The following is a 23875-nucleotide window of genomic DNA, read 5'->3' as shown; positions in this document are numbered from 1 at the left end:
CAAAGTTTTTGTTATCTTATATTGTAAACTACTTGTGCGTGAGCAAACATATACATTGGAAATATCTGACAATATAGTCTGACTATTGCAGGAATGAGTACAGGAAACCTGGAAATGTATTAACATTTTGCATTACATCAGTGAATCCCCCACATGTGAATATTGCCGCTTTTATGCGCCTTAAAAAGGCGGTTGCTAACAATAGGGCTAAATAAATCATTGTCATAGTTCATTTGTAGTCCAAAATTCGCTTTTTAATCCTGGTGATTGCATTTATGCTAAGATTACAAAAGTGGTGTTCATTTGTGAATATCTTTCTGAACAAAGAGTCATAAACTTTTGTTAGCCACAGAGAATATGTTCTGCAATAATCCAAAGTGTTTGTCAAAGGAACCAGGGCGATGCTAACCTACAAAACGACATCATCCCTGCAGTGCTCTAATTGGCACATATCTTTTTTCATGTTTCATGTGGTTGAATACCACAAGATTAGAAAAAACAAACATGTAATCTGATCAAACAAGTGACAGCCCTCTGAGTACCATACAGTATCATGTTCAGCAAACATGTTCCCAGACTCTTAGGGCGTCATTTTAAAGTGTGAGACTGGCAGACTCAACTTCAGAGAATGGTGCCTATCCCTGTACTTTAGGACCCCTCTCATTGGTCCACGGTCATTATGCATCGTGGAAACACGTTTTGTTTACAGCGAGTAATTGTGGCCTTGGCTGCCTTCAAAGCAGCCTTTGACTCACATGGTAAATAACGCTGTGAAAGCGAGCGTGAGCAGCAAAGTGAGAAGCTCCTGAAACACAGTCGGGCTATGTTAGCATTAGGACTCTCCTTCAAAGGAATGTTGCCTACAAAGATGCCTGTGCGTTAAATAGATAGTAACTGAGATGAAGTGGGACTACACCTTGCACTTAACTGTATGAGAGGTTCAAAGCTGTGATTACAGAACAAGAGTGAGAGAGATGAAGAGGAAAGAGGAGGTAAGGGAGCTCACCCTGTTTGATACTGTTTGGAGGTTTGGAGTTAAATAAGGGATCATGCCCTCTCTGATAAATTCTTTTGGTTGCATGACTCATGAAAACATAATTAATGCTTTGCCCTAGACAGAGATTAATCAGCAAAGCACAACATCCCCTGCAGGTGAGGACGGGAGTGTTTGTTTGAGAACAAAGGTTTTTGGCTACAAGGAGGAAAGAGACGACAGACAACAAATGAGACGCATTACTCACCTCCTCTCGTATCCCATGCACCATGACTGCCCCACACAGCCCTGCTTCCACACTTTAACCATGCGTGTGAAGGCCTGCACACACGGCTGCCTCTGGGCGACCAGTGTCACCTCCCTCTCCACACACACGTTGGGCCTGAAACAAAAACAGTGGTAAAAATACTTAAGATGTCAAAATGTTTTTTTTTTTTTTTTTACAGATGTACAGATGCAAGCGGGGCAATTTATGGATGCTGTGAGAAATGGTGAACCTGGTCTCACAGGAATCCGTGAAATAGCCACGAATTTGCTTAACTCAAAATCCGTGGAATAGCCACGGAATCACTCAAATTTCCGTGAAACTGACACTGATTTCGCTACAATGCAAGTTAATGACAGTCATATCCCGTGGCTATTGGCTTGTTCCAAGTCACGTGACTTTCAAGGTCCCAGCGGTCAGAACAAAAAACATGGCGGACAGTTCTCTCATTTTTAGTGAAAAAAATCAATATTTTGACTTAGTTTCTGCATAAAAATGGATTTTGATCACAGTTCTAGCGAGAAATATATGTTTTATTTTCTAAATATTCACTCAGTGAATGTACATAATCACTTTGTATGTTGGAATAGCCACGGAATATATGACTGTCATTAACTTGCATTGTAGCGAAATCCGTGTCAGTTTCACGGAAATATGAGTGATTCCGTGGCTATTCCACAGATTTTAAGTTAAGCGAATCCATGGCTATTTCACGGATTCCTGTGAGACCATGTTGGAAATGGTGCAGCAAAGATAGATGGGTAAAGCTTGCAAAAGGCATTTTCTAGTTGACGACGTAACGCCTGTGAGGGCATTACCTGTGCTCAGGTGTAGGGCCACTTATGATGTCTAGTTTTGGTATTTTTTAAGACTTAAGGGGAATTCCTCAAACATCAAACCTAAGGAGGCTGAGCTGCACAAGATACTACCTGTAGATCAACCTAAACTCAGTATACATCTGCTATCTGAACGTCTTTAAGAGAGCAATATTGGCATGAAAATGGTAAGGATTTTCTTTTTCATGTTGAAAAACCAACAAAAACAAAATCATAACCAGATAAGATCAAAATGTGTTTGATGGAAACCAGGTTTGCTATGAAACAAAGACACATGATGGACAATATCTGTAACCAGTTACCACTGCACTGCACAATATTTTCAAAATAAATGCTTAAAGCAAAACCATGCCACAATTTTCCAGACAATTCACACAAGACGTTTATAGTGTTTAAACTGGACATACGGTACATGTTTTCACTTGTATGTACGAGAATGAATGTCAGCAGAAACAGAAGACAGTTAACATTTTTGCCCCCAGGTAAAACACGGTAAGCCGTGCAACTGTGATGTTTTGTCCCTTCTTACACAAAGTCTGTCTGGGTTAACAGGCAGGCTGATGTCTTGCACACCGTTTGCTGTGGCAAACAGAGGAGACTCGTCAAAAGAAGAAGCGCAACATGATCTCTGAAACATTTACTCCTTTGGTAACTCTCCAAATTCAGACAGGAAGGCTCGGGCACATCAGCAGGAATCTCAGACAACAGCCAGCTGCTCATCTCATAAACAATAGTAATCACTATCACCTCCAGCTGTACACATAATTGCATAAGAAAGACCTTATTGTTAGTGACAGGTAGGCACAAAGAATTTTCTCTCACATAATTCAAGCTCTTTATTTATTATTTTAGGGTTTAAAATACCTGCTATAATTGTCTGGCTCTTCATTTTTGAGGGGCTTCAAACAAACTCAGACAGAGTAAGGAATGTGGTGCAGACCATCTACATGCAGCTGATATATAATCATGTAAATTACAGTGATACTGTGAATGGAAGCCCATAAAGACCATGATGAGAGCACATAACAGTCAAATGAATCCTCCAGCATCTACAAAATAGATCTGTCACCCAGCTGCTGTTTGATACCTCAAGCAAAAAACCTCACATGCCTCTTTTTTCTGCCTCTGGTTGAGTTTTTGACACAAGTTTTTGCATGTGCAGGTGAACCAGCAGTTTTGTCATGCTCAAACTTCAAAGAGAGTGTGAGGCTTTAAAAATATTTTGGGAAACATAAAGAAAGCATCACCCCTAAAGAATCTGCCCACTAGGAAAATACAAGTTAATAATACAAGCAAGTTAATCAGGCCATAAACAAAAAGATAAAACAATACTTACATATAGGGTTGAAGGTTATTGGCGATGCCATAACGCAATGCACGAGCCTCTATAATAAATATCAAGAAAAAAGGAAAAAATACTCTATCCATGTTTCTTCTTCTTGGATTGGAGTTTCAAAAAATGAATGAAGTACTCGGACACTCATTCATGAGTATAACTGCGCAGTTTAACCATTCAAAAAATAACCTAATAAATAATAAAATTAAAATAAAAAACGCTCTCAACGAGGTAAATCTTAAAAGGCGCGCAGAGGCTCTTTCGCGTGGAAACGATCACCACTTCCCAAAAATAACCCAGCCATCACATGCGGTGTGTTTTCTCGCTCTCAGCCTGTGTATGTGTGTGCGTGTGTGTGTGTATGTGTGAGACAGAGAGAGAGAGACACTGACTAAAAAAAGTGGTGTTCACCTACGCTTCGTCACTGCAGATGTTGAAATGACGCGCAAAAAACTTGTGGAGGCTGAGCGCGTCCTGCCTCCCTCCATTGACTTGGTAATGATGGCAGGGTTTTGGAGGGGGAGGATGGAAAGGGTGCTATTTATTATTCAGAGCTTCTGAAACACACACACACACACGCACACACACACACACACACACACACACACACACTGAAACAAAACTGAAAGTTTGCTTGTGTCCAGACTGAAATTGGAGCTTTGAACGTCGCATCCAGCTTTTCTCATAACTGAAATTTGGAGTTTTCTCGTCTTGCTACTGTATATGAATGTAATTTTACTCAACATTTGTTTTGAAACGGTACCAACAACCCTGACAGAAACTTTTTCCATTGAGGCTTCTGCGTGTGTGAAATTATTTACATACATTTTTAAACACTAGACACTTAGTACCTCCAACACGGTGTTTATTTAACTCCGCGTGCGCGTTTTTTGATGTAAACAGCTCGTGGAGACTGGAAATGAGCGCACGAGCGAAGTAATACCCGCGCATGACTCACAGCAAAGAAGCGTCTGCACGAGGGGAAGCGCAACGCAAAGCAGGAATGAACATCTCGGAAATCTGAATGATGTCCTATCAGTGCAGCAGCAGCAGAGGATGTTTGGGGTCGAGTCTGAAGCAGCTCGTGGTCACTCTGCAGGGCAAACAGCTGATGGTGCGGTTACAGGGTCAGCAGCCAGCACAGACTGCTGCTGCTTTCTAAACAAAGCCTTCATTGCGCGCATGTGTGTTCATGACCCTAAAGAGTGCAGGGTCACTGCTGTCCGCGCAACCTCCGTGGGTACCAGCTCCACAGCATGCTGCTTCAATTAGATCAGCAGCTCTCACACACATCCCAGCTCATCTGAGAGATTTGTTGCACAAGTGGGTAGAGAATAAAAGTTGGTAACGCTTCATATTAAGGTCCTTGTAATAACCATTAATTAACAAGTAATAAGGCCCTTGTAAGTCCTTACAAGATGCTTATTAACATTATTGTGTGTTTATAAGCTTATATAAGTGTTAATAATGGCATTACAAACACCCATGACCCACCCATTATGTCTTTGCCATGCCTTTATTAATCTTATTTTGTTTGCTTATTGATATTGAAATATACTTTATTGCTCATCTATTATAAGTTAACTATAAGTTAACTATGCTTTTTGCAACTACCGGATAATAACCCTAACCCTAAAGCGAGAACAATGCCTTATTACTTGTTAATTAATGGTTATTAAGGACCTTATTATAAAGCGTTACCTAAAAGTTATATTTTAGTTGCAACAACAAATGTATTACAATAATCAAATCAATTTGTTTATGTTTTTTTTCTGAGCCCCAAAATAAATATCCATGTCTGGATGAAGTTGTTTGGAAGCCCCAGGGTGAAAATCTACTGTTAGGTCTCTATTAAACACCCATCAAGTACACATAGCAGACTATAGATTAATGGGTAACGCTTTATAATAAGGTCCTTAATAACCATTAATTAACAAGTAATAATGCATTGTTCTCGCTTTAGATCCGGTAGTTGCAAAAAGCATAGTCAACTTATAGTTAACTTATAATAGATGAGCAATAAAGTATATTTTAATATCAATAAGCAAACAAAATAAGATTAATAAAGGCATGGCAAAGACATAATGGGTGGGTCATGGGTGTTTGTAATGCCATTATTAACACTTATATAAGCTTATAAACACACAATAATGTTAATAAGCATCTTGTAAGGTCTTACAAGGGCCTTATTACTTGTTAATTAATGGTTATTACAAGGACCTTAATATAAAGCGTTACCGATTAATGCTTTTATGATATGCCCAGATGCAAACAAGTACTGCGGAAATCAGCTTTACATTGAGTCTGGTACAATACACCAAACAGCAAAAGTTTTAAAAGAGCCGGATTGATTAATTAACTTTAACGGCAGATACCAGCCATATCATACCATACCAGTCATATCAGTATCTATCAGTATCAGCATATATGTTGTCCAATATTTGCCAATATGACATTTTTACACAGGACAGATAATGCATAAACGCTGCTAGCTACAAGGTATTTATTTTTTATTTATTCTTTGCTTTCTCAGTTGTTTTTAAATGGTAAGCAATTGGTTGTTGCCGAAACAATTGTTCTTCTCAGTTTTCATTTCTAGACTTGTCAAAGCAATACATTGTATGTATAATGTATAATCATGTTAACCATTTTTAAAGTTATTTGTCCAAGAAAGAAGCCTTCTGGGAACCTTTGCAGTCATATGGGTACACACTCCACATAGAAAAGGTCTATAATCATTCCAGCTCAAAAGTTCACAATATTAGCCGCTGAAATAGTAATTGAAATTAGTGAAAATTCGCCCTCTAAAATTGATATTGATCTAAGAAAAAAAAATCCCATATTGGTTGGGCTCTAATATTGAGCCTCTTTTAAATAATAGCATGAAACACAAATACAATACAATACAAAAAAATGTGACATGGTGCTTCAATAAGATATGAGGGATGAGGGAACAGGAACTGCTTGTTCAAATAACCAATCTGCCACCTGCTGCCAAAAGGATGCAACAGCTGGGCCATACAAGAATAAATGCATAATTATCTCCTTCTCATCAGCACATATAGATACTATTCTCATTTTTCCTTCACAACTTAAGCATTTTCTTGTCAGTAATATCCTAAATAAACTAGAAAGTCCATGCATAAGTAGAATGTCCAGTAAAAAAAAACAAAAGGACATAAATAAATGATACATGTCAGCGTTCAATTTACAATTTGCCATCCATTTAATCTGTATATCCATTGCAAAAGAGCTACAAATATCTAAATTATCTAGAATTCCTTCAATAATAGTCCCCCACAGTAAAGGTATTGCAAACTGTAGCAGCATATATCAATGCCTTTAATTAATAGGGTAGAAAACCTCCCTTAACAGCCAATGTATCATTCACAAAAGAAATATAGTTAACTTAAGGTGGAAAACTAGTTTTGATACCTTTAATATTTCATGGTGCATACTCTTAAAAAAACTGTTCAATGAAATAATGAAACTATTTTCTAGTAAACCTTTGATGAGGTTCATTCCACTGTAGAAACACATGTTGAGGGGCCTTAACAGTGGTGGAAGAAGTATTCAGATCTCTTACTTAAGTAAAAGTACTAATACCACACTGTGAAATTACTCCACTACAAGTAAAAGTCCTGCATTCAAAACTTACTGAAGTAAAAGTACAAAAGTATCAGCATCATAAAGTACTTAAAGGTTCAAAAGTAAAAGTACTCGTTCTGCAGAATGGACCCACTCAGATTGTTTTATACAATCCAAATTTATTATTAGATTATTTGTACTGATGCATTTATGTAAGGGCTTTAATTTTGTAAATACAGGGCTCATTTTAACTACTTAATATACTGTAAGGAGGTTTAATAATAAAAAAAAAAAAAAGTCTAATCACTTTAAATTGATCATATTTTTTTATGTTAAATCTCGACCTGAAAACTAAACAAACTAAAAGCTGTCAGCTAAATGTAGTGGAGTAAAAAGTACAATATTTGCCTCAAAATGTAATGGAGTAGAAGTACAAAGTTACATAAAATGGAAATACTCAAGTAAAGTAAAATTACCTCAAAATTGTACTTAAGTACAGTACTTGAGTAAATGTACTTACCGGTAGTTACATTTCACCACTGGGCCTTAATAGGAGGCTTATATAGGTCTGATAAGAAAGGTTCTTTAGTTATGGTGCACTGGAAACTGCACTTTAATATATTTAACTACAGTATTATTAGTTAACCTACCCAGTTTATCTTTTCAGGACCAAGGTTATTATAATTAACAAAAACTAACGAAATAACAAAAACTAGAATTGAAAAAACATTTTCGTTAACTGAAATAAAAATAAAAACAAGAGTTTTTTAAAAAAACGATAACTAACTGAAACTGTATTTTGTGGTTACAAAACTAACTAAAACTAACTGAAATTATAGTGAAAATGTCCTTAGTTTTCATCTTTGTCAACTTTTTTCATACGTAATTCTTTTGGTTGATATTAAATCTATTTCATCCATCTGGTTTTATGACTTAATAAACTTATTGGGGCTGAGATGGATCAGACAAAGGAAAAACTAAAACTAACACTAAAACTAATAAAAACTAAACTAAAACTAAGCATTTTCCAAAAAAATAAAAACTAATTAAAACTAATGAACTCACTCTGAAAACTAACTAAAACTAACTGAATTTGAAAACAAAAATTGACAACGAAATTAAAACTAAAATTCAAAACTATTGTAACCTTGTTCAGGACTGCTGGATGCAGGAGAAACCTGTGAGAATATTGTTTTAAAATAGTGATATAATACTGACATCTTGTGGTTGAAAATAAGAACTACACCTAGTGTGCTGTGTAAAATTTTGTGCAAATTGTGCAACATCGGGAGAAGATTTAAACAAATATTAACCTGTTAATCTGTCTGGCCAGGAAGTGGTCACAGATAACGACCTTCACACTCCTTCAACTTCAGCCAAGCAAAGACGCTTCATAGCTGTTCAGTGAACTCGGCACATGTTCCGTTTTTAACTGGTTAAGTAACTTTACGACGTTCCCTAATCACCTCTTCCTGCGACCTTCGCCCCCTCGACGTAGCTGTCAGCTGAACTGTAGCATGCAGCGGCTAATAAAAGGAAGGCTGTGCATGCTCATCGGACAGCGACACATTATTAAAGACGTGCTCACACATCTGCAGAGGCCGGCGGCTCGTCGAAACATGTCGTCGTGTGGAAGCAAACGGCCAGTTTCCATACTGGGAACTATGGCGTTCGGTGGACGAGCCGACGCCGCGCAGAGCCTGGAGATGGTGAAGGCTTTCCTGGGCAGGGGGCACGACCAGGTGGACACAGCCTTCATGTATGTCGATGGGAAGTCGGAGGCTGTCATAGGGGGCATGGATCTCCCGAAAACAGGTACACCAGAAGCACCAGTATCCGCAGCGACTCTGTGTGCGCTAAACCATAACCAAAGCATGACTTCTTCATCATCCAGACTAGAAAACAAAGCAGCATGGAGCCCTGCTGGAGATTTACCTCTAAAGTTCTGGCTGTAAACTCCATGAGGCCAGTTTCAGTTTGATGATAATATACCAAGTAAAACTGGAGACAAGCTCAAATAGATTTAGTATCAAATGTAATCCTCTTATATGTTATATTTGCAATCTTTGTTCACATTTGCAACATTTAAAATTCTTTATTGAGCATGATAGTGTTTTGAAAGTTAAGAAAAAGATTCAAAATCACATTTTATGTTGGACTAAAGGACTAAAAAAGACACAATGACTAAAAAAAATACACAAAAAATACTCAAAAAGACACAAATGGACTAAAAAAGGACACAAAATGACCATAAAAGACACAAAATGACTAAAAAAAGACACAAAATGACTTTAAAAAAAAGACACAATGACTAAAAAAAGACACAAAAAATACTCAAAAAGACACAAAATTACTAAAAAAAAGGACACAAAATGACCATAAAAGACACAAAATGACTAAAAAAAGACACAAAATGACTTTAAAAAAAAGACACAATGACTAAAAAAATACACAAAAAATACTCAAAAAGACACAAAATGACCAAAAAAGACACAAAATGACTTCCAAAGACACGAAAAGGATTTTTAAAAAATGGACAAAATAGCCCAATACTCCAGAGGGTTAAGGGTTGTCTGTTGGTACCAGCTTGGAATTATGGGTACCAATCCCCCTTCAACCAACGGCTATCGTTTGCCAGCAGGGGCAATGTTTTGGTAGCTTTTCCCCATAGACTGTGCTTTCCACATATACAAAGTTTTAATATGGGGGGCTATTTATTACATGTGTTTATTTATTGTATTTCATCTCCCTGACACATCCCATGTCATGTTTATAAAGTGTTAATGATATGCTGTATATAGTATTTGGTTTGGGATATTGAGGATATTTATTAATCCAGACTATTCTCAAAATGACATGTAAAATCTCTGATTAAAACACTCCCTAAGGCCTGTTGGAACAAGAAAGCATGTATAAGAACAGGGACAGAAATCAGAAGCCCTGTGAACAAGTTTATTATCAGTGATCATCATTATTATGGTTTGATCTGACTGTTGATGAGATTAACCCATAAGAACCCAGACCCAGTAATCCTTAAAGGAAAATTATGGGGGATATACAACAGACCAAGTGGACCACATAGAACACATTTATGATATTTAAAAAAAATAATACTACCCCTAAAAATCAAAGATCTGTGATGTGACATGCTTTACATTGGGCGTTTATGGTATTTATGTTTATGATATTTCTTATTTTAAAATGAATAAACTAGACACATTTTCTGCTTCCAAAAACACAAATTTGCCTTTTTCTTTGCATTTCCACAACATATATAAAAATTGTGTATCGTTGTTTTCATTTTTGTTGTTGTGGTTGTCCTTTATATTATTCTTTGTATGTTATTTTTGTACATTATGTCTAATTTGTAAATATGTTTCTGAGTCTTTGTTGTCTAGAATTGTGTTTTAAGTGTTTTGTTTTCATATCGTGGCTCCTAATAAGTAATCCACTGTTCTTTTTTGTTTTGTTTATTAGTTAATAAGAATTATTTAAAAAAATTAAAAAAATTGTGACATTAATAGTTAGACAACAAATTCCATTTCAGAATTGTTTTAAGTAACAAAATAATAATAAATAAATATAAATAACACTGCCTCATTTGACGGCGTCTCAACAAGCTACTGTGGCTGTAGAACACTGAAAACACACTTATGTACTTGAGAAAACATACATGAACATTACTAGAAAAATGTTAAAATGTTTGTGACACCCGTGTCACTGTGGGTTCTTATGGGTTAAAGAGCTTCTAGGCAATTCTCAGACTCCTGAGAATCAAAAGTCACTATTTCTGTTGTGTTAAAACTAGTCTGCAGCAACTTGACAGGCATTTGATTCAGTGTTTGTGTGTGACAGTCAGCATAGCTACCAAGGCCAACCCCTGGGATGGGAAGACACTGAAGCCAGAGAGTGTGCGCTCTCAGCTGGACACGTCCCTTCAGAGGCTGAGGACTGACTGTGTGGACCTTTTCTACCTCCATGCCCCAGACCACCTGAACCCCATCCAGGACACCCTCAGGGCCTGCAACGATCTCCACAAAGAGGTGAAGAGACACAATACAAACATCTTTAAGTATATTATACATACTGTTGCTGACATTACTATTATTATTACTATATACTGTAATATATTACTATTATTATTATTATTATACCGGCCTTATTTATTATTATTATTTTTATTACTATTACTATTATTATATATTTATATATTATATATCAGATTTTATTTATTTTTATTTTATATTGTTACTATTTATTATTACATATTATATTATATACTGTACTATTATTATTATATACCGTCTAGTCACTATAGCATTGTTGCCATCATATCATCAGTATAATTATAATTACCATCATCTTGCCAACCTACCAATTGATCTTCTTTTTTTAATTTCTTAAGTGTCCTTGTTCTATTCTGTGTTTTTTTCTATTGTTGTTTTTATTTATGCTACCTCAGTATTTTATTCTATTGTATTTTATTGAATACCGGACTGTTGACCGAATTTCCCTTCGGGGATGAATAAAGTGTCTATCTATCTATCTTATCTATCTATCTATCTATCTATCTATCTATTAATCTAATCTAATCTAATCTAATCTATGCTTGCAATTTATAAATTCTAAAATGTAGTCCACTGTTTTGTGCTGTGTGTTGATACTATACATATTCTGATGAGTATTAATTATTTTTTTTATTAAGCTGTGATTGCATGCTAAAATATTGCCCTCAGGGAAAATTCAAGGAGTTTGGCCTGTCCAACTATGCATCATGGGAAGTGGCTGAAATTGCCACAATCTGCAGACACAACAACTGGATTGTTCCCACGGTTTATCAGGTATTCTGCCACTTTTTTTTAAACAGCCCCGTAGTTTCATCTCCAATCAACTGCATCATGGTAGAATACACAAGCTGCCCAATTTATGTCAATGTTCTGTCAAAGAAATCCCATTCTTTTTATGTAAACATAATCACATCTGGGCTGGAAATTCATATGTTTTCAGGGTGTAACTGCTTATCTATAATTGCAGTATTTTGCATTAACTAAATAAACCATGGTTAAGCATCCTTTATAGCAGCTATTCTCAACCTTGGGGTCCCGACCCCAATTGGGGTCGCGAGATGATTTCTTGTGGTCGCCAAATCATTTTGGAAGTCAGCTCTGTCTCCACTGTGTTAAAGTGTTCATGTGTTTTAGTCTTTTTGGTCATTTAATGTCATTTTTTTGGGCATTTTGTGTATTTTTTGGTCATTTTTTGCTAATTTTGTGGTCAATTTGTGTCTTTTGGTCATTTTGTTTCCTTTTTGGTCAATTCGTGTCTTTTTTTTAGTCATTTTGTGTCATTTCTTTGGTAATTTTGTTTCTTTTTTTGGGCCATTTTGTGTCTTTTTTTTGGTCAATTTGAGTCCTTTTTTTGCTTAATTTTATGGTCATTTTGTGTCTTTTCTGGCAAATCCCAAAATAGCACAGACAGGGAGATGTTTTAGTTGTTCTCTGCTTCATTATTCGTCCAAAATTCGTCGTATCAACTGCGTTTGTATGATCTGAACTGTGTGTGTGAGCTTCTGTTCAGTGAGCGGGGGTCGCGAACAACATGCATGTTAAATTGGGGGTCGTGACTCAAAAGGGTTGAGAACTACTGCTTTATAGCATAGAGAAAGTCAAAAAGGCCCCCGTGCTTTTTCATCTCTCTTATCTTTAATTTGATGTTTTTGAACTACATTTTTACCATGCTTTCACTCGAATGTAACCTGTTAAACTATTTTCTGTGCCCTAACTTAGACTCTTGCAACCTTTCGCAGGGAATGTACAATGCCACGACGAGACAGGTGGAGAAGGAGCTGCTGCCATGTCTCAGATACTACGGGATGAGATTCTACGCGTACAATCCTCTAGCAGGTGTTATACATCTTCCTTGTGTGGTAAACTTTGACTGTAGCACCTCCATAATATGGTTTAATAGTTGTTCTGAATGAAATGTATCAACAACTATCAGGTAGATAAATGCAATAACATTTAAGACACACATTTTACATTCCCTTAGGATGAATTATAATCGCTTAATTGGTCTGCTTTTGATACGAAGACATTTTTTCTTAAAATCTAGCATGGAAACCTTTCTTTTTGAGTGACTGTATTAAGTGCAAAATAGTTGAACCCTAGATCATTTTAGCTTGAATCCTGATGTTACTCCTCCTCTGCAGGCGGCCTCCTGACAGGAAAGTACCATTACCAAGATAAAGATGGCTCCCAGCCCGCAGGACGATTCTTTGGTAACAGCTGGGCTGCTGCATACAGGGACAGGTAAAAAAACACCTGCAGTTTACTTTTGAGCTATCAAACAAGTAGATTGTAATATGTTCTTGCATGTGAGGTATTAAGTATTAATATTAATAATTAATATTAAATAACTGTCTGTCCTCCTCTCCATCAGGTACTGGAAGCAGAGTCATTTTGAGGCGATAGATTTGGTCATCAAGACCTTGGAGGCAGTTTACGGCTCAGAGAAACCCACCATGACTTCTGCTGCGATCCGCTGGATGCACCATCACTCCCAGCTCAAGGTACGCAATCGCTGCAGTAGCATGAGATTGTATTTTTTCATCATGTCATCATATTTAACCCTTTATCAGGCAAAGAACTATATTTGGTAACTTCAGGTAATATTTCAAGAAAAAAGTTGCAAATTTACTAGATTAAAGTGGCAAATCTACAAGAAAAAAAGTCGCAGATTTAAGAGATTTAAAGTGGCAAATCTTCGCGAAGAAAGTTGCAGATTTACGAGAAAAAAGCAACTTTTTTTCCTCACAGATTCACCACTTTAATCTCATAAATCTGCACATTTTTTTCTCGTAGATTTGCCACTTGAATCGCGGAAACTTTTTTTCTCAAAATATTTTCGTATGTTTTTTTTTTTTTTAACACATTTTGGCAGTATGTAATATTCTCTAGGGTTGAAATTTGGAAGTATTTCAATGAGTGTCCTATTAAGGGTTAAAGTAGTGAATCTAGGAGAAAAAAGTTGCTTTTTTTACACTTTTTTTCTCATAAATCTGCTACTTTTTTTCTTGTAGATTTGCCACTTTAATCTAGTAAATTTGCAACTTTTTTTCTCAAAATATTACCTGAAGTTACCAAATATAGTTTTGTCCGATAAAGGGCTAAAGCAGGTAAAAATATAGTCATCCTTCTCTCCACAATATTCTATATTTTTATGCATTTAATGAGCAGACTATTCAGATTGATTAACTGCAGAATTTCTAAAGGCCATTTTCAGCCTAAACTTGGGAAATGAGCTCATCTCTATAGACATATCTGCGTATGAATGCAGAAACTGTAGGCAACACAGGATGAGGTTTTGGTATCAGAAGCATTCTGGTTTCGATAGTCGTTTTGCTTGAAAAATTATTTCAATAATGAATTATCCTTATAGTAAAATTTCTGTAGTCTATTATTGCAGCTCTAACAAGAGTCTTTTAGTTTAGTTCGTCAGTTTTGATAAATGCACTTTCTGACTCTAGTATACAAGTTTTATTTAAATATATGTATTTACTGGCACAATTTCAAAATTAGCTTAAAACCCCCAGGAATACACTTTTCCAATTGTCACAATTATTTTATGCAAGTACCTTAAATTAACTAGGAAATTGTAGATTTATAGCTGCTCATGACTTGTGTGAACTGACCATAAATATGAAAACTACAGCCATTTTTTAAAATCTGAAAGTACCTTGTCAGTTAGGGTTAGGGTATATTTAACCTTAAAACTACAGTCAAAGGATGTATTGTGTCTCTTACAAGAGCTGGAAAATGTGAAACAATTTTGAATTCAAATTATTTTTCTCTGACCATTATATCGTCTGTTTTAGGGCGACCTTGGTGATGGAGTCATCATCGGCATGTCGAGTATGGAGCAACTTGAAGAAAACTTGGCTGCTGCAGAGGAGGGTCCTCTGGACGAGCGGGTGGTCTCCGCCTTCAACGAGGCCTGGAATCTCGTAGCTCACGAGTGTCCAAACTACTTCCGCTGAACAGCCAAAATCTCAGTCCAATCAATACGTTTATACAGAAAAGAGATCTGCTAGAGTCTCTTTCCCTTCATTACTTTGTCCCAGAATGACATTTGAAATTTTTCTTATCCTAATGAATGAATCAATTGGAGACCAACATGTGAAGAACATTTCATTGTTAATGTACAAATGTAAAAATGAACACTTGATAGATATTTTTTCCATGGAAAAATACCTTTTCTGGAGTCTGCCTTAATTAAACTGTTACATTAAAAAGAAAGCCAATATTCTCAAAACAAAACGTCTTTTTCTTGCACATAGAATGCATCAGATTGGTTTTACACATGAAAGGACATGCACTTAATGGCAAAATACTTGCATGCAATACAAAACATTTTCTCATTACGTTGATGTTGGCATCAACATATTAACCCATTGAAGCCTGGAAAGCGGATACGTCGTTTTGTAGTATTTGTATAAGCTCTCAAATACTTTTTGAATTTCATTTCTATCTGTTACAGAGGCTGAAAAATCAATTATTTAGTAGAAGCGTTGACACTTCTGTTGAATTTCCAGATAAACTTCAGGTTTTAGGGGCTTATTTTAAAATCGCCCAGAGGTTTTACAGGAAGTTTTAGGCGTCAATGGGTTAAGGAAGATATATTTACGTCTTCTGACTCCAGTAAACAGTGTTTACTGAACAACAAGAACAGAAGTCCATGTTTTGGGGTGATAAGAAGAGATATTAGAGACTCCGGGGGAAGCAGCGCCGTCAGGGTTAATGGTTTCAACATCAACGTCCCTCTACCTCTCTTAGAAGTCTCTGACTTTTAGAAACGCAGATGTGCACAATCTTCTGCCCTTGCAGACGTTTTATTCTGCATCTTCATCCTCTTCCTCCTCATTAACTTCCTGCATAGACTCTTCCCCACCAACAATGTTCTCAAATTCACCGGTTTCTGAGTTCCACATACATTTGATGTGCACCTTGAATTCTGCCATCTCGATGCCAAAGAGTTTCTACGGACACAAAAAAAAATAGACAATTTAATTCGTCAATACAGCACAACACTGCATGTCACAGTCAAGGTTATTATAGTTAACGAAAACTAACGAAATAACGAAAACTAGAATTGAAAAAACATTTTCGTTAACTGAAATAAAAATAAAAACTAGAGTTTTTAAAAAAACGATAACTAACTAAAATTATAGTGAAAATGTCCTTAGTTTTCGTCAACTTTTTTCATTCATAATTCAGTGTTTCTATTTGAACATGCAACACATGGTGAGTATGTTTACTGAGACTGGGAACTAGAACCAAAATTCAAAACACCTGGAACTGTAAGAGTTAATAACCTTATTGGGGCTGAGATGAATAAACCAAAGGAAATGAAGGCAAAATTGATTATGATCTATTTGAATCTCGCACCCAACACATAGCCCATTACAAAAAAACTAAAACTAAGCATTTTCAAAAAATAAAAACTAAACCAAAACTAGAAAACTCACTCTAAAAACTAAAACTAACTGAATTTGAAAACAAAAATTCACAACGAAATCAAAACTAAAACTAATGAAAAATCCAAAACTATTATAACCTTGGTTACAGTTGAAATTCTCTGTAGTCAAACAGTGAAGAACTTACCAGAATACGAGCCTGCTCAGGAGTCAGCATGTCTCCCTCTTTACAGACTTCATAGTCCTTCAGCAGCGTCACCACTCCTATAACAGACAATACAAGATGTGACTATCGTGTCATTTACCAAAACCTGATGTGAAGAAATTACTTTTGTTAAAGTGACAATGGGAATTAGGATTTAGAGAAGAAATAGGGGGAACTGTCAGTGGCGGTTCTAGACTCATTTTACTGTGGGGGCCAAGGAGGGGCCAGTGTTTAATCAGAGGGGCACATTAGCACATTAAAAAATGGCAAAGATGATATTTAAGCATTCAAAATCTTTATTTTAGCTTATTTAAACATCTCATTTAAGTATATTTGAAAGATACAAATCCATTGATTTAAATAATGAGACTCAATAACAGTTTTTTTTGTATGACAATGACATTTCTCATTTTTGTGTACAATCACTTTTATTTTGAAAGTGCAGTACAGTCAGAATGATCTTTTTTTTATATACACAATATTTTATTGCACAATTAAACTATTATACAATGTTCACATTCTGGGTTCCTTTTGTGTACAATGAGATATTGTTTGAACAAAAAAAAAGGTTAGAATTGTTCCATTGTTTATTGTTATAAATTGATAATTTTATTATTAATTTGACACAGGGGCCACAGTAGGGGCCAAAGGCTTCTTCACAGGGGCAGTGGCCCCTGGAGGCCCCTGTGTAGAACCGCCACTGGTAACTGATGTACTCAAACATGTTGGAAGGTTAAGGCTGATCCTCCTAACAAGTATTAACTGTGTAGCTGAAGTGGTAAAGTCCTCAGTGCCATAGATTTCAATTGTTCAAAATTATTACAGCATATCAGTGAGCATCACCATGGCATTGGGTGACAGATTATTTTATGGCATGTATGGCCATTTAGTTTGTTTGGAGTCCATCCCACCTACAACCCTGCTGCCTTAAATACTCACTAAAGCACTGAATGAAAATAACCAAATGCACTTATTATTGTTCGCATGAGGTCTGCTAAACATTGCCCAACTGCTTTTTAAAAAAAAAAAAAACAACTCATCCTCTTGGGACCTGGAAGAACAAAGATTTTAATGCTTTTATTTTCATTACATAATTTAAAGTAATCAGGATGTAAGAATTTGTTTTCTCCCAAAAAGGTTATTTGATTATTGCTTTTGACAACATGTCCCTTTCTGCAAAAATAAAGTACAAGACATGAATTTGGTGAGGTTCAATAATTATCCTTACTAAGAACAAAAACCATGCATCTTTATAAATTTGATCACTTATGTCCGTTGCTGCCATAAAATTTGTCTGCTGCTATTCCTCACATTTTGAAAAAACTGTGCTTTGTTACATCACTAAGAACCCCAGGATGTGCTTCACAATGTATGGTGTTTAAAATAAAGGCCATTGTGTTGTGTGCCTCACACAAGACAAAAATTAATTGCTTGGAAGGATTTGTGACTTGATTTTACAATCTGGTTCTCCAGTAAGAACCAACGGGATAGAGGCTAACAGGAAGCCCTGAGATAATGACCATTACATCGTTGGTTTTGGTCTCTGCATGGGATGTTTAAAGAAAATATTGAATAATGTCAGCTGTATCCTGTGATCTTACCTTTCTTGAGAGCAGTGGGGAGTCCTAACTGCCTCAGCTGTGGCTCCATGGAGTGAGGAAACTGTTCAAGGGGTCCCTCATCCAGAGTTGTGTCCATCTGTGCCCGGTTCCCTGCCCGCGCATAATCCATCTCTTTGAAATGATCGAAATACCTGTCGATAGAGAAAACCATTTGTTAAATAATGAACAATATTTGAGGAATAGATACAATCTCAGTACGTTAAGTGAAGCCTTACTTACTCTTGTACCTCATCCTTTGTTTTATTTGTGAATAGTACTCCTACTTCTCCTCGCAGATACTTGCTGACCTGAATATTATCAAAAGGCAAATAAAGTTTAAAGTCTTTGCAAAAGAGTTATTATAGTTTCTGTCTAAACACCACACTTAAGAGTTCACCTACCTTGTGCAAATTATCTTTGTATTCGTCTGTTTCTCCTTTGCCCAAGGCGACCACCATGACTTTATTTTTGCCGAAGAAGAATCTGTGAAATAGAGGAGAATCAAGCCTCTGGACCTTGTCACTTAAATTATATTTGTTTTAATAAAATCAACCCATCAGGCTGATTACCTGCTGTGTTTCCATGCTGTCCTGATGTCTTTCAGTTTGTTATTCCTCGCATTGGCCACAGAGAATATGAACAGGTGTCTGTAGGTGTCCACACATTTCCGTAACTAAAAATAAAAACAGCAGGTGGAGAGGATTTAGTGTGAAACATGTCATTAGCCTCAGACAATCTAGTTAGCTTAGCTTAGCTTAGCTGGCAGGACACTCACCTCCTCGATTAATTTCTGTTTTGACTCCAGCCCCTTCTTGGCTGTTTTCGTTAACGAAACTAAGGGAAAGATAATGTGGAAAGCACTTAGTTATGTGGGACTTTATCTCATATCATGCAACAGTGACTGTGAAAGCACCACAAGTGATCCTGGAGAAGAAGCTAACGTTAGCTTGTTTCCCAACAAACGTTACTTTTTCAGTTCTCAGAGAGTCATTAAATACTAACAACCAGTTAATGTTTTTAACCTCTTAATGTGTTCATAAATTCTACTATTAAAACGACAATTTTCTTACTTTTCTTGTCCCTCTTAGACTTCGGCATGGTTTCCTCTCACGATGGCAGAGCAGCAGACGCACACGTGAAGTAAAAGGACCCCAAATGTTTCTGTTTGGTGAAGGCTGACCACGTGGTGCCTGACTACAAAGTAACTTTTAATTTAAATATTTATAACTCCTCGCTGTTGCTCTAATGCAGAAATGAATTGCTGCTGCTAAGTAAATATATAGATATACCTTGAGTTAAGAGCAATGTTAGCTTCGATATTATTTCAAACTAATATTCCTCATAAATCGGGCAAAATGTTTTGGTAGAATCTCCTGTATTTGTGCAATAACCCATTAATAATAATAATAATAATAATATATATATATATATATATATATATATATATATATATGTATATATATATATATATATATATATAAAAAGATGGATGTTAGTCGCATGATTAAATTGCATATCGGTACGACTATATGGCATTTCGTATGTCCGAGTAAATAGCATTTTTATTAAAAGCGACATTTTCCATAGTCATGTTGGGCCCTGGTTGGGCTGTCACTAATTAATTTTACATATATGTGTCACCATAAACTGTCCATGTAACATAGCATTAAATCTGTCTGAAGTAATGAGTGTAATGACTATAGATGGTAAATAGTAATATGGTAGGGGGCCATGTATGAGCCAAAGCAATAACATGCAAGTAGGCTACCTCACTCACAAAAATAAGAATAAAAATAAATATAACATCAAACATCCATGTAGGTCTATTGGTGTAAGACTTTGATCATTGTATCAACGATTCCAAAGATAAAAACTTGTATACAAAGCCAGAGCTGACATTCCTTGCACTTCTTATGAACAGTGTTTTTTTGTTTTTATGGCATGCTTTATGTTGCTGGTGGGTTATTCTTGTAAACTCGATTTAATGGCATATTTTGCTGGTATGTGAGGTTTTTAGAAATATTAAGTGAGGCTTTTGTAACACATGTACACTATACCCAAATAAGCAGATGAAAGTAATGAATAAGTAGAAACACAATACAAAAAGGCCATGGCACTTTAATGTGATTATTAATTAATATGTGCAAAAAAGTTTTACTGCAGCTTCCTTATACTTCTGAGAAGTGACAGTGTATATAATGTGTACATACTGCATGTAGCCTATATAATACACATGCACACAGTACAAAGCATATAAATCAGCTATTTATACTATATAATATAATATAATATAATATATTATAATATAATTAGTAACGCTTTATAATAAGGTCCTTAATAACCATTACTTAACAAGTAATAAGGCATTGTTCTCGCTTTAGATCCGGTAGTTGCAAAAAGCATAGTTAACTTATAGTTAACTTATAATAGATGAGCAATAAAGTATATTTTAATATCAATAAGCAAACAAAATAAGATTAATAAAGGCATGGCAAAGACATAATGGGTGGGTCATGGGTGTTTGTAATGCCATTATTAGCACTTATATAAGCTTATAAACACACAATAATGTTAATAAGCATCTTGTAAGGACTTACAAGGGCCTTATTACTTGTTAATTAATGGTTATTACAAGGACCTTAATATAAAGCGTTTCAATATAATATAATATAATAAATCGACATCTAAAAACTTCATTATCAATTACAAGGTAATGGAAACTTGTCTTTGAAGTAAAAAACAAACAAACAAACAGCTGTAGCCCTAGAATATACACTAATGGACTATAGGCCTATTAATAGGCTACCTTATATAGTCATATATTGTAGAATACATAAGAAAAAGGCTATTATAGTCAAGTCTAGACTAGTACATACATATATTTTTTATGAATGCATGTAGTGACATGTCCAGGCCAGTCTACTTTATCCTTTAATTAAGCTTATGGTTATTCCTTCAGCCAGGATGTGATCATCGCTGTGAGGATATAAAGGGGAGGGAGGTAGGAGGGGCTGATGCTGCTGATAGTGCCGAGTTTAGCACTTTGCAACATGATCCGCGCACCAAACGGAGAGGCCGGGCTCTGCGGTCCTCCTGCATCCTGACAACCCACCGCACCACATGGAGACTGGATAGACACACAGTGAGCCGGGGATGACAAAGAGAGAAGGTGGACCGTCTTCCTGTGTCGGCTGGCTATATGAACAGCATCAACAGCTCCTGACAAAGCAAAGGCAAACACAGGAGATGAGGGTGACGGGAAGTCCTGCTGCTGCTTATTGCGGTCTGCGTCAAACCTCTCGCTCCTTCAGGAGATAATGCCCTCGGTGCCTCTTAAAGGACTTTCTGGGTTTTTCATTTGCTCGCTGCAGGGGTCTATGTCAGTATCTCGGGGTAAACAGCCAGCAGGGACACTGATGGTCACCCCGTCTCCAGTGTCTAACTCACTTTCAGCATCTGCATTGTAAGGAGAAAACTCGTCCTGGGGGAGTGGGCTTGAAACGGAATATGCACAGATAAGAAAGAAAAAAAAATATTTTTTTTGTTGTTGTTGTAGTTGCATACAAAGCAGACAGAGCCATAATTGGATTTGTTGTTGTTTACCAACATGAACTCGCTGTTTTTCTCCGACTCTCCGCCCGGGTCGGTCTGCAACGTCCCCACAGGGTCGGGCGCGGTGACCAGCGCCCTGCGAAATGACCTGGGCTCCAACATCCATGTGCTGAAAACCCTCAACCTGCGGTTCCGCTGCTTCCTTGCCAAAGTCCATGAACTGGAGAGGAGGAACAAGCTGCTGGAGAGCCAGCTGCAGCAGGCTCTGCTCAAGGCGCAGTACCGACACCTTTACGCCCGGGAAGTTGCGGTGCAGACGGATGGACCCGATTCGCGGCTGCCGGGCACCATCTGGAGTTTCACCCACGTCCGGAGGCAAGGGGAGCGCCTGGAGACCCTGCGCGGGCCCGGGGTGACGTGGTCGCATCCGGACGGAGTTGGGGTCCAAATAGACACCATAACCCCAGAACTGAGGGCTCTGTATAACGTGCTGGCCAAAGTCAAGAGGGAGAGGGACGAGTATAGAAGAAAGTGAGTAAACACAGATGTCAAACTACTGTGCATGTTAATGTGTGTTCTGTTAACACAAAGCTAGACATGTTTGCCTGGATGGATGCATCCTTATTTGACCATGAGGGCTGTAGATAACGGTTATTTTCATTATTGATTACTATGCCGATAATTCTGTGGATTTATTGAGAAACTGGTGGAAAAATGCCCATCCCAGTTTCTCAAAGTTCAAGGTGATATGTCTGTAAATATTTGGGTTGAGTTCAAAACTCAAAGATATTTAGTTTAATGTGGTATAAATCAAGAAAAGTAGGAAATCTTCAGAATTGAGAGGCTGAAAACAGCATTATCTGCCATTTTTGAAAGATGAGCAAAATAGTTGCTGATTATTCTTAAGTCATTCTACTAAGCAAATATCTGACTTTTCATTGCAGCTCTAGACAAATTATGAATCTTTAACAGGGGAGTAGACACTATTAAAGGCTCTGAAGGATTGTTGTTGTGGGCCCCGTTTCTTTTCAGGGCCCTTGTTATTACTCTAAAGCTGCTCAGAAATAAGAGTACAACTCAAACTAAGTACAAATGTAAACTATTACCAACACACTTAAAATGATTTTTACAGGAATAATCAAGTGATTTCTGGTAAAGCCTACATCATTGTCCAACACTGCAGTCAAGGGTTGACTCACTGACTGTAGATGTAGCAGTTTAGAAGCCAAGAAGTTGTTCTAATGTGGTGCTACATTAAATCAAGACACGTAATCAATATAACTCTTCAAGGGACAGTTCACCCGGTCTTACCTGTACTGCTGTTTATCAGTCTATATTGTTTTGGTGCGAGTTGCCAAGTGTTGGAGATATCGGCCGTAGAGAAGTCTTCCTTCTCTCAAATATAATCAGAACTAGATGGCGCTCTGATTGAGGAGCTCAAAGCAACAAAAATACATTTGAAAAACCCAACAGCAATGACTCTTTCCAGGAATCATGACAAGATAAGATAATTGTGAGTATTTTCATGTTGCACCTATGTTCTTAAGAGAAGTCAGACATCTTCACGGCCGATAACTCCAAAACTCACCAAAACACGATAGATTGATAAATAAGACTAAAGGTGAGAGGGAAAATATGGACTTTTGATTTCAGGTGGAAATGTCCCTTTCCAATGGACAGAAAATCAGAGATTTTTTTGATTATTGTTATTGTTTATTGTTAAAAAGATCCCCATTAGCTGTCACCAAAAGTGGGACGAGCTAGTCTTCCTGGGGTCCACAAGACAAAACAAAAATCACTTAACAATTAAACATTGTAGACATTATTATATACGTCATCAGAAATCATTCCGAATAAGTTATTACATTCATATCTATTACATTAATTCTCACTTTCATACAGTAAATATGTCAATTCACTACTCACAAATTTAAATAGTGCATTCTCAAGTAATAATTAAAAGATACTTTACTATTCAGTTCATGTATATTCAGTGGGGAATTATTCCAATAACTGATAGCACGAT

At 36.7% G+C, this 23875-nt stretch overlaps 4 protein-coding genes and 1 long non-coding RNA gene across 5 annotated transcripts in view; 3 read left to right on the top strand and 2 right to left on the bottom strand.

Annotated features, from left to right (window-relative positions):
• Nucleotides 1–4081, bottom strand: part of megf6b (multiple EGF-like-domains 6b) — a 92969-nt gene extending 88888 nt beyond the window's left edge. The window contains exons 1-2 of the mRNA XM_059327355.1: nucleotides 3432–4081; nucleotides 1242–1376 (exon numbers count right to left, since the gene is read on the bottom strand). Of these exons, the coding sequence (XP_059183338.1) occupies nucleotides 1242–1376; nucleotides 3432–3523 (227 nt within the window). The 5' untranslated portion in view covers nucleotides 3524–4081. The remainder of the gene's footprint in view (nucleotides 1–1241; nucleotides 1377–3431) is intronic.
• Nucleotides 1–23875, top strand: part of LOC131962507 (uncharacterized) — a 234028-nt gene that overhangs the window by 80557 nt on the left and 129596 nt on the right. The gene's annotated exons all lie outside the window — the stretch shown is intronic.
• akr7a3 (aldo-keto reductase family 7, member A3 (aflatoxin aldehyde reductase)) lies at nucleotides 8371–15316 on the top strand. Its single transcript, XM_059327454.1, has 7 exons — nucleotides 8371–8834; nucleotides 10875–11062; nucleotides 11756–11860; nucleotides 12826–12922; nucleotides 13228–13327; nucleotides 13458–13587; nucleotides 14893–15316. Exons 1-7 carry the CDS (start codon nucleotides 8537–8539, stop codon nucleotides 15052–15054), a joined length of 1080 nt encoding a protein of 359 aa, XP_059183437.1. The 5' UTR covers nucleotides 8371–8536; the 3' UTR covers nucleotides 15055–15316.
• Nucleotides 14970–19453, bottom strand: mrto4 (MRT4 homolog, ribosome maturation factor). Its single transcript, XM_059327491.1, has 8 exons — nucleotides 19368–19453; nucleotides 19073–19131; nucleotides 18867–18970; nucleotides 18699–18780; nucleotides 18538–18605; nucleotides 18298–18449; nucleotides 16679–16755; nucleotides 14970–16053 (listed from the first exon to the last, which is right to left on the bottom strand). Exons 1-8 carry the CDS (start codon nucleotides 19393–19395, stop codon nucleotides 15907–15909), a joined length of 717 nt encoding a protein of 238 aa, XP_059183474.1. The 5' UTR covers nucleotides 19396–19453; the 3' UTR covers nucleotides 14970–15906.
• Nucleotides 21843–23875, top strand: part of iffo2b (intermediate filament family orphan 2b) — a 42218-nt gene continuing 40185 nt past the window's right edge. The window contains exon 1 of the mRNA XM_059327427.1: nucleotides 21843–22380. Coding sequence (XP_059183410.1) covers nucleotides 21905–22380 — 476 coding nt within the window. The 5' untranslated portion in view covers nucleotides 21843–21904. The remainder of the gene's footprint in view (nucleotides 22381–23875) is intronic.

The sequence above is a fragment of the Centropristis striata genome, chromosome 3, assembly GCF_030273125.1.
Source record: "Centropristis striata isolate RG_2023a ecotype Rhode Island chromosome 3, C.striata_1.0, whole genome shotgun sequence".
Taxonomy (NCBI): domain Eukaryota; kingdom Metazoa; phylum Chordata; class Actinopteri; order Perciformes; family Serranidae; genus Centropristis; species Centropristis striata.
This window is presented reverse-complemented; position numbering and strand designations above follow the sequence as displayed.

What these genes read in the sequence shown, in the direction of transcription:
- akr7a3 (XM_059327454.1), top strand. Translation starts at nt 8,537, where the DNA reads ATGCAGCGGCTAATAAAAGGAAGGCTGTGCATGCTCATCGGACAGCGA. An exon ending in CATGGATCTCCCGAAAACAG is followed by an intron (nt 8,835 to 10,874) that starts GTACACCAGAAG and finishes TGTGTGTGACAG; the next exon opens with TCAGCATAGCTACCAAGGCC. An exon ending in CGCGTACAATCCTCTAGCAG is followed by an intron (nt 12,923 to 13,227) that starts GTGTTATACATC and finishes CCTCCTCTGCAG; the next exon opens with GCGGCCTCCTGACAGGAAAG.
- mrto4 (XM_059327491.1), bottom strand. Translation starts at nt 19,395, where the DNA reads ATGCCGAAGTCTAAGAGGGACAAGAAAA. An exon ending in AACAGAAATTAATCGAGGAG is followed by an intron (nt 18,971 to 19,072) that starts GTGAGTGTCCTG and finishes TTTTATTTTTAG; the next exon opens with TTACGGAAATGTGTGGACAC. An exon ending in ACAAAGGATGAGGTACAAGA is followed by an intron (nt 18,450 to 18,537) that starts GTAAGTAAGGCT and finishes CTCTATCGACAG; the next exon opens with GTATTTCGATCATTTCAAAG.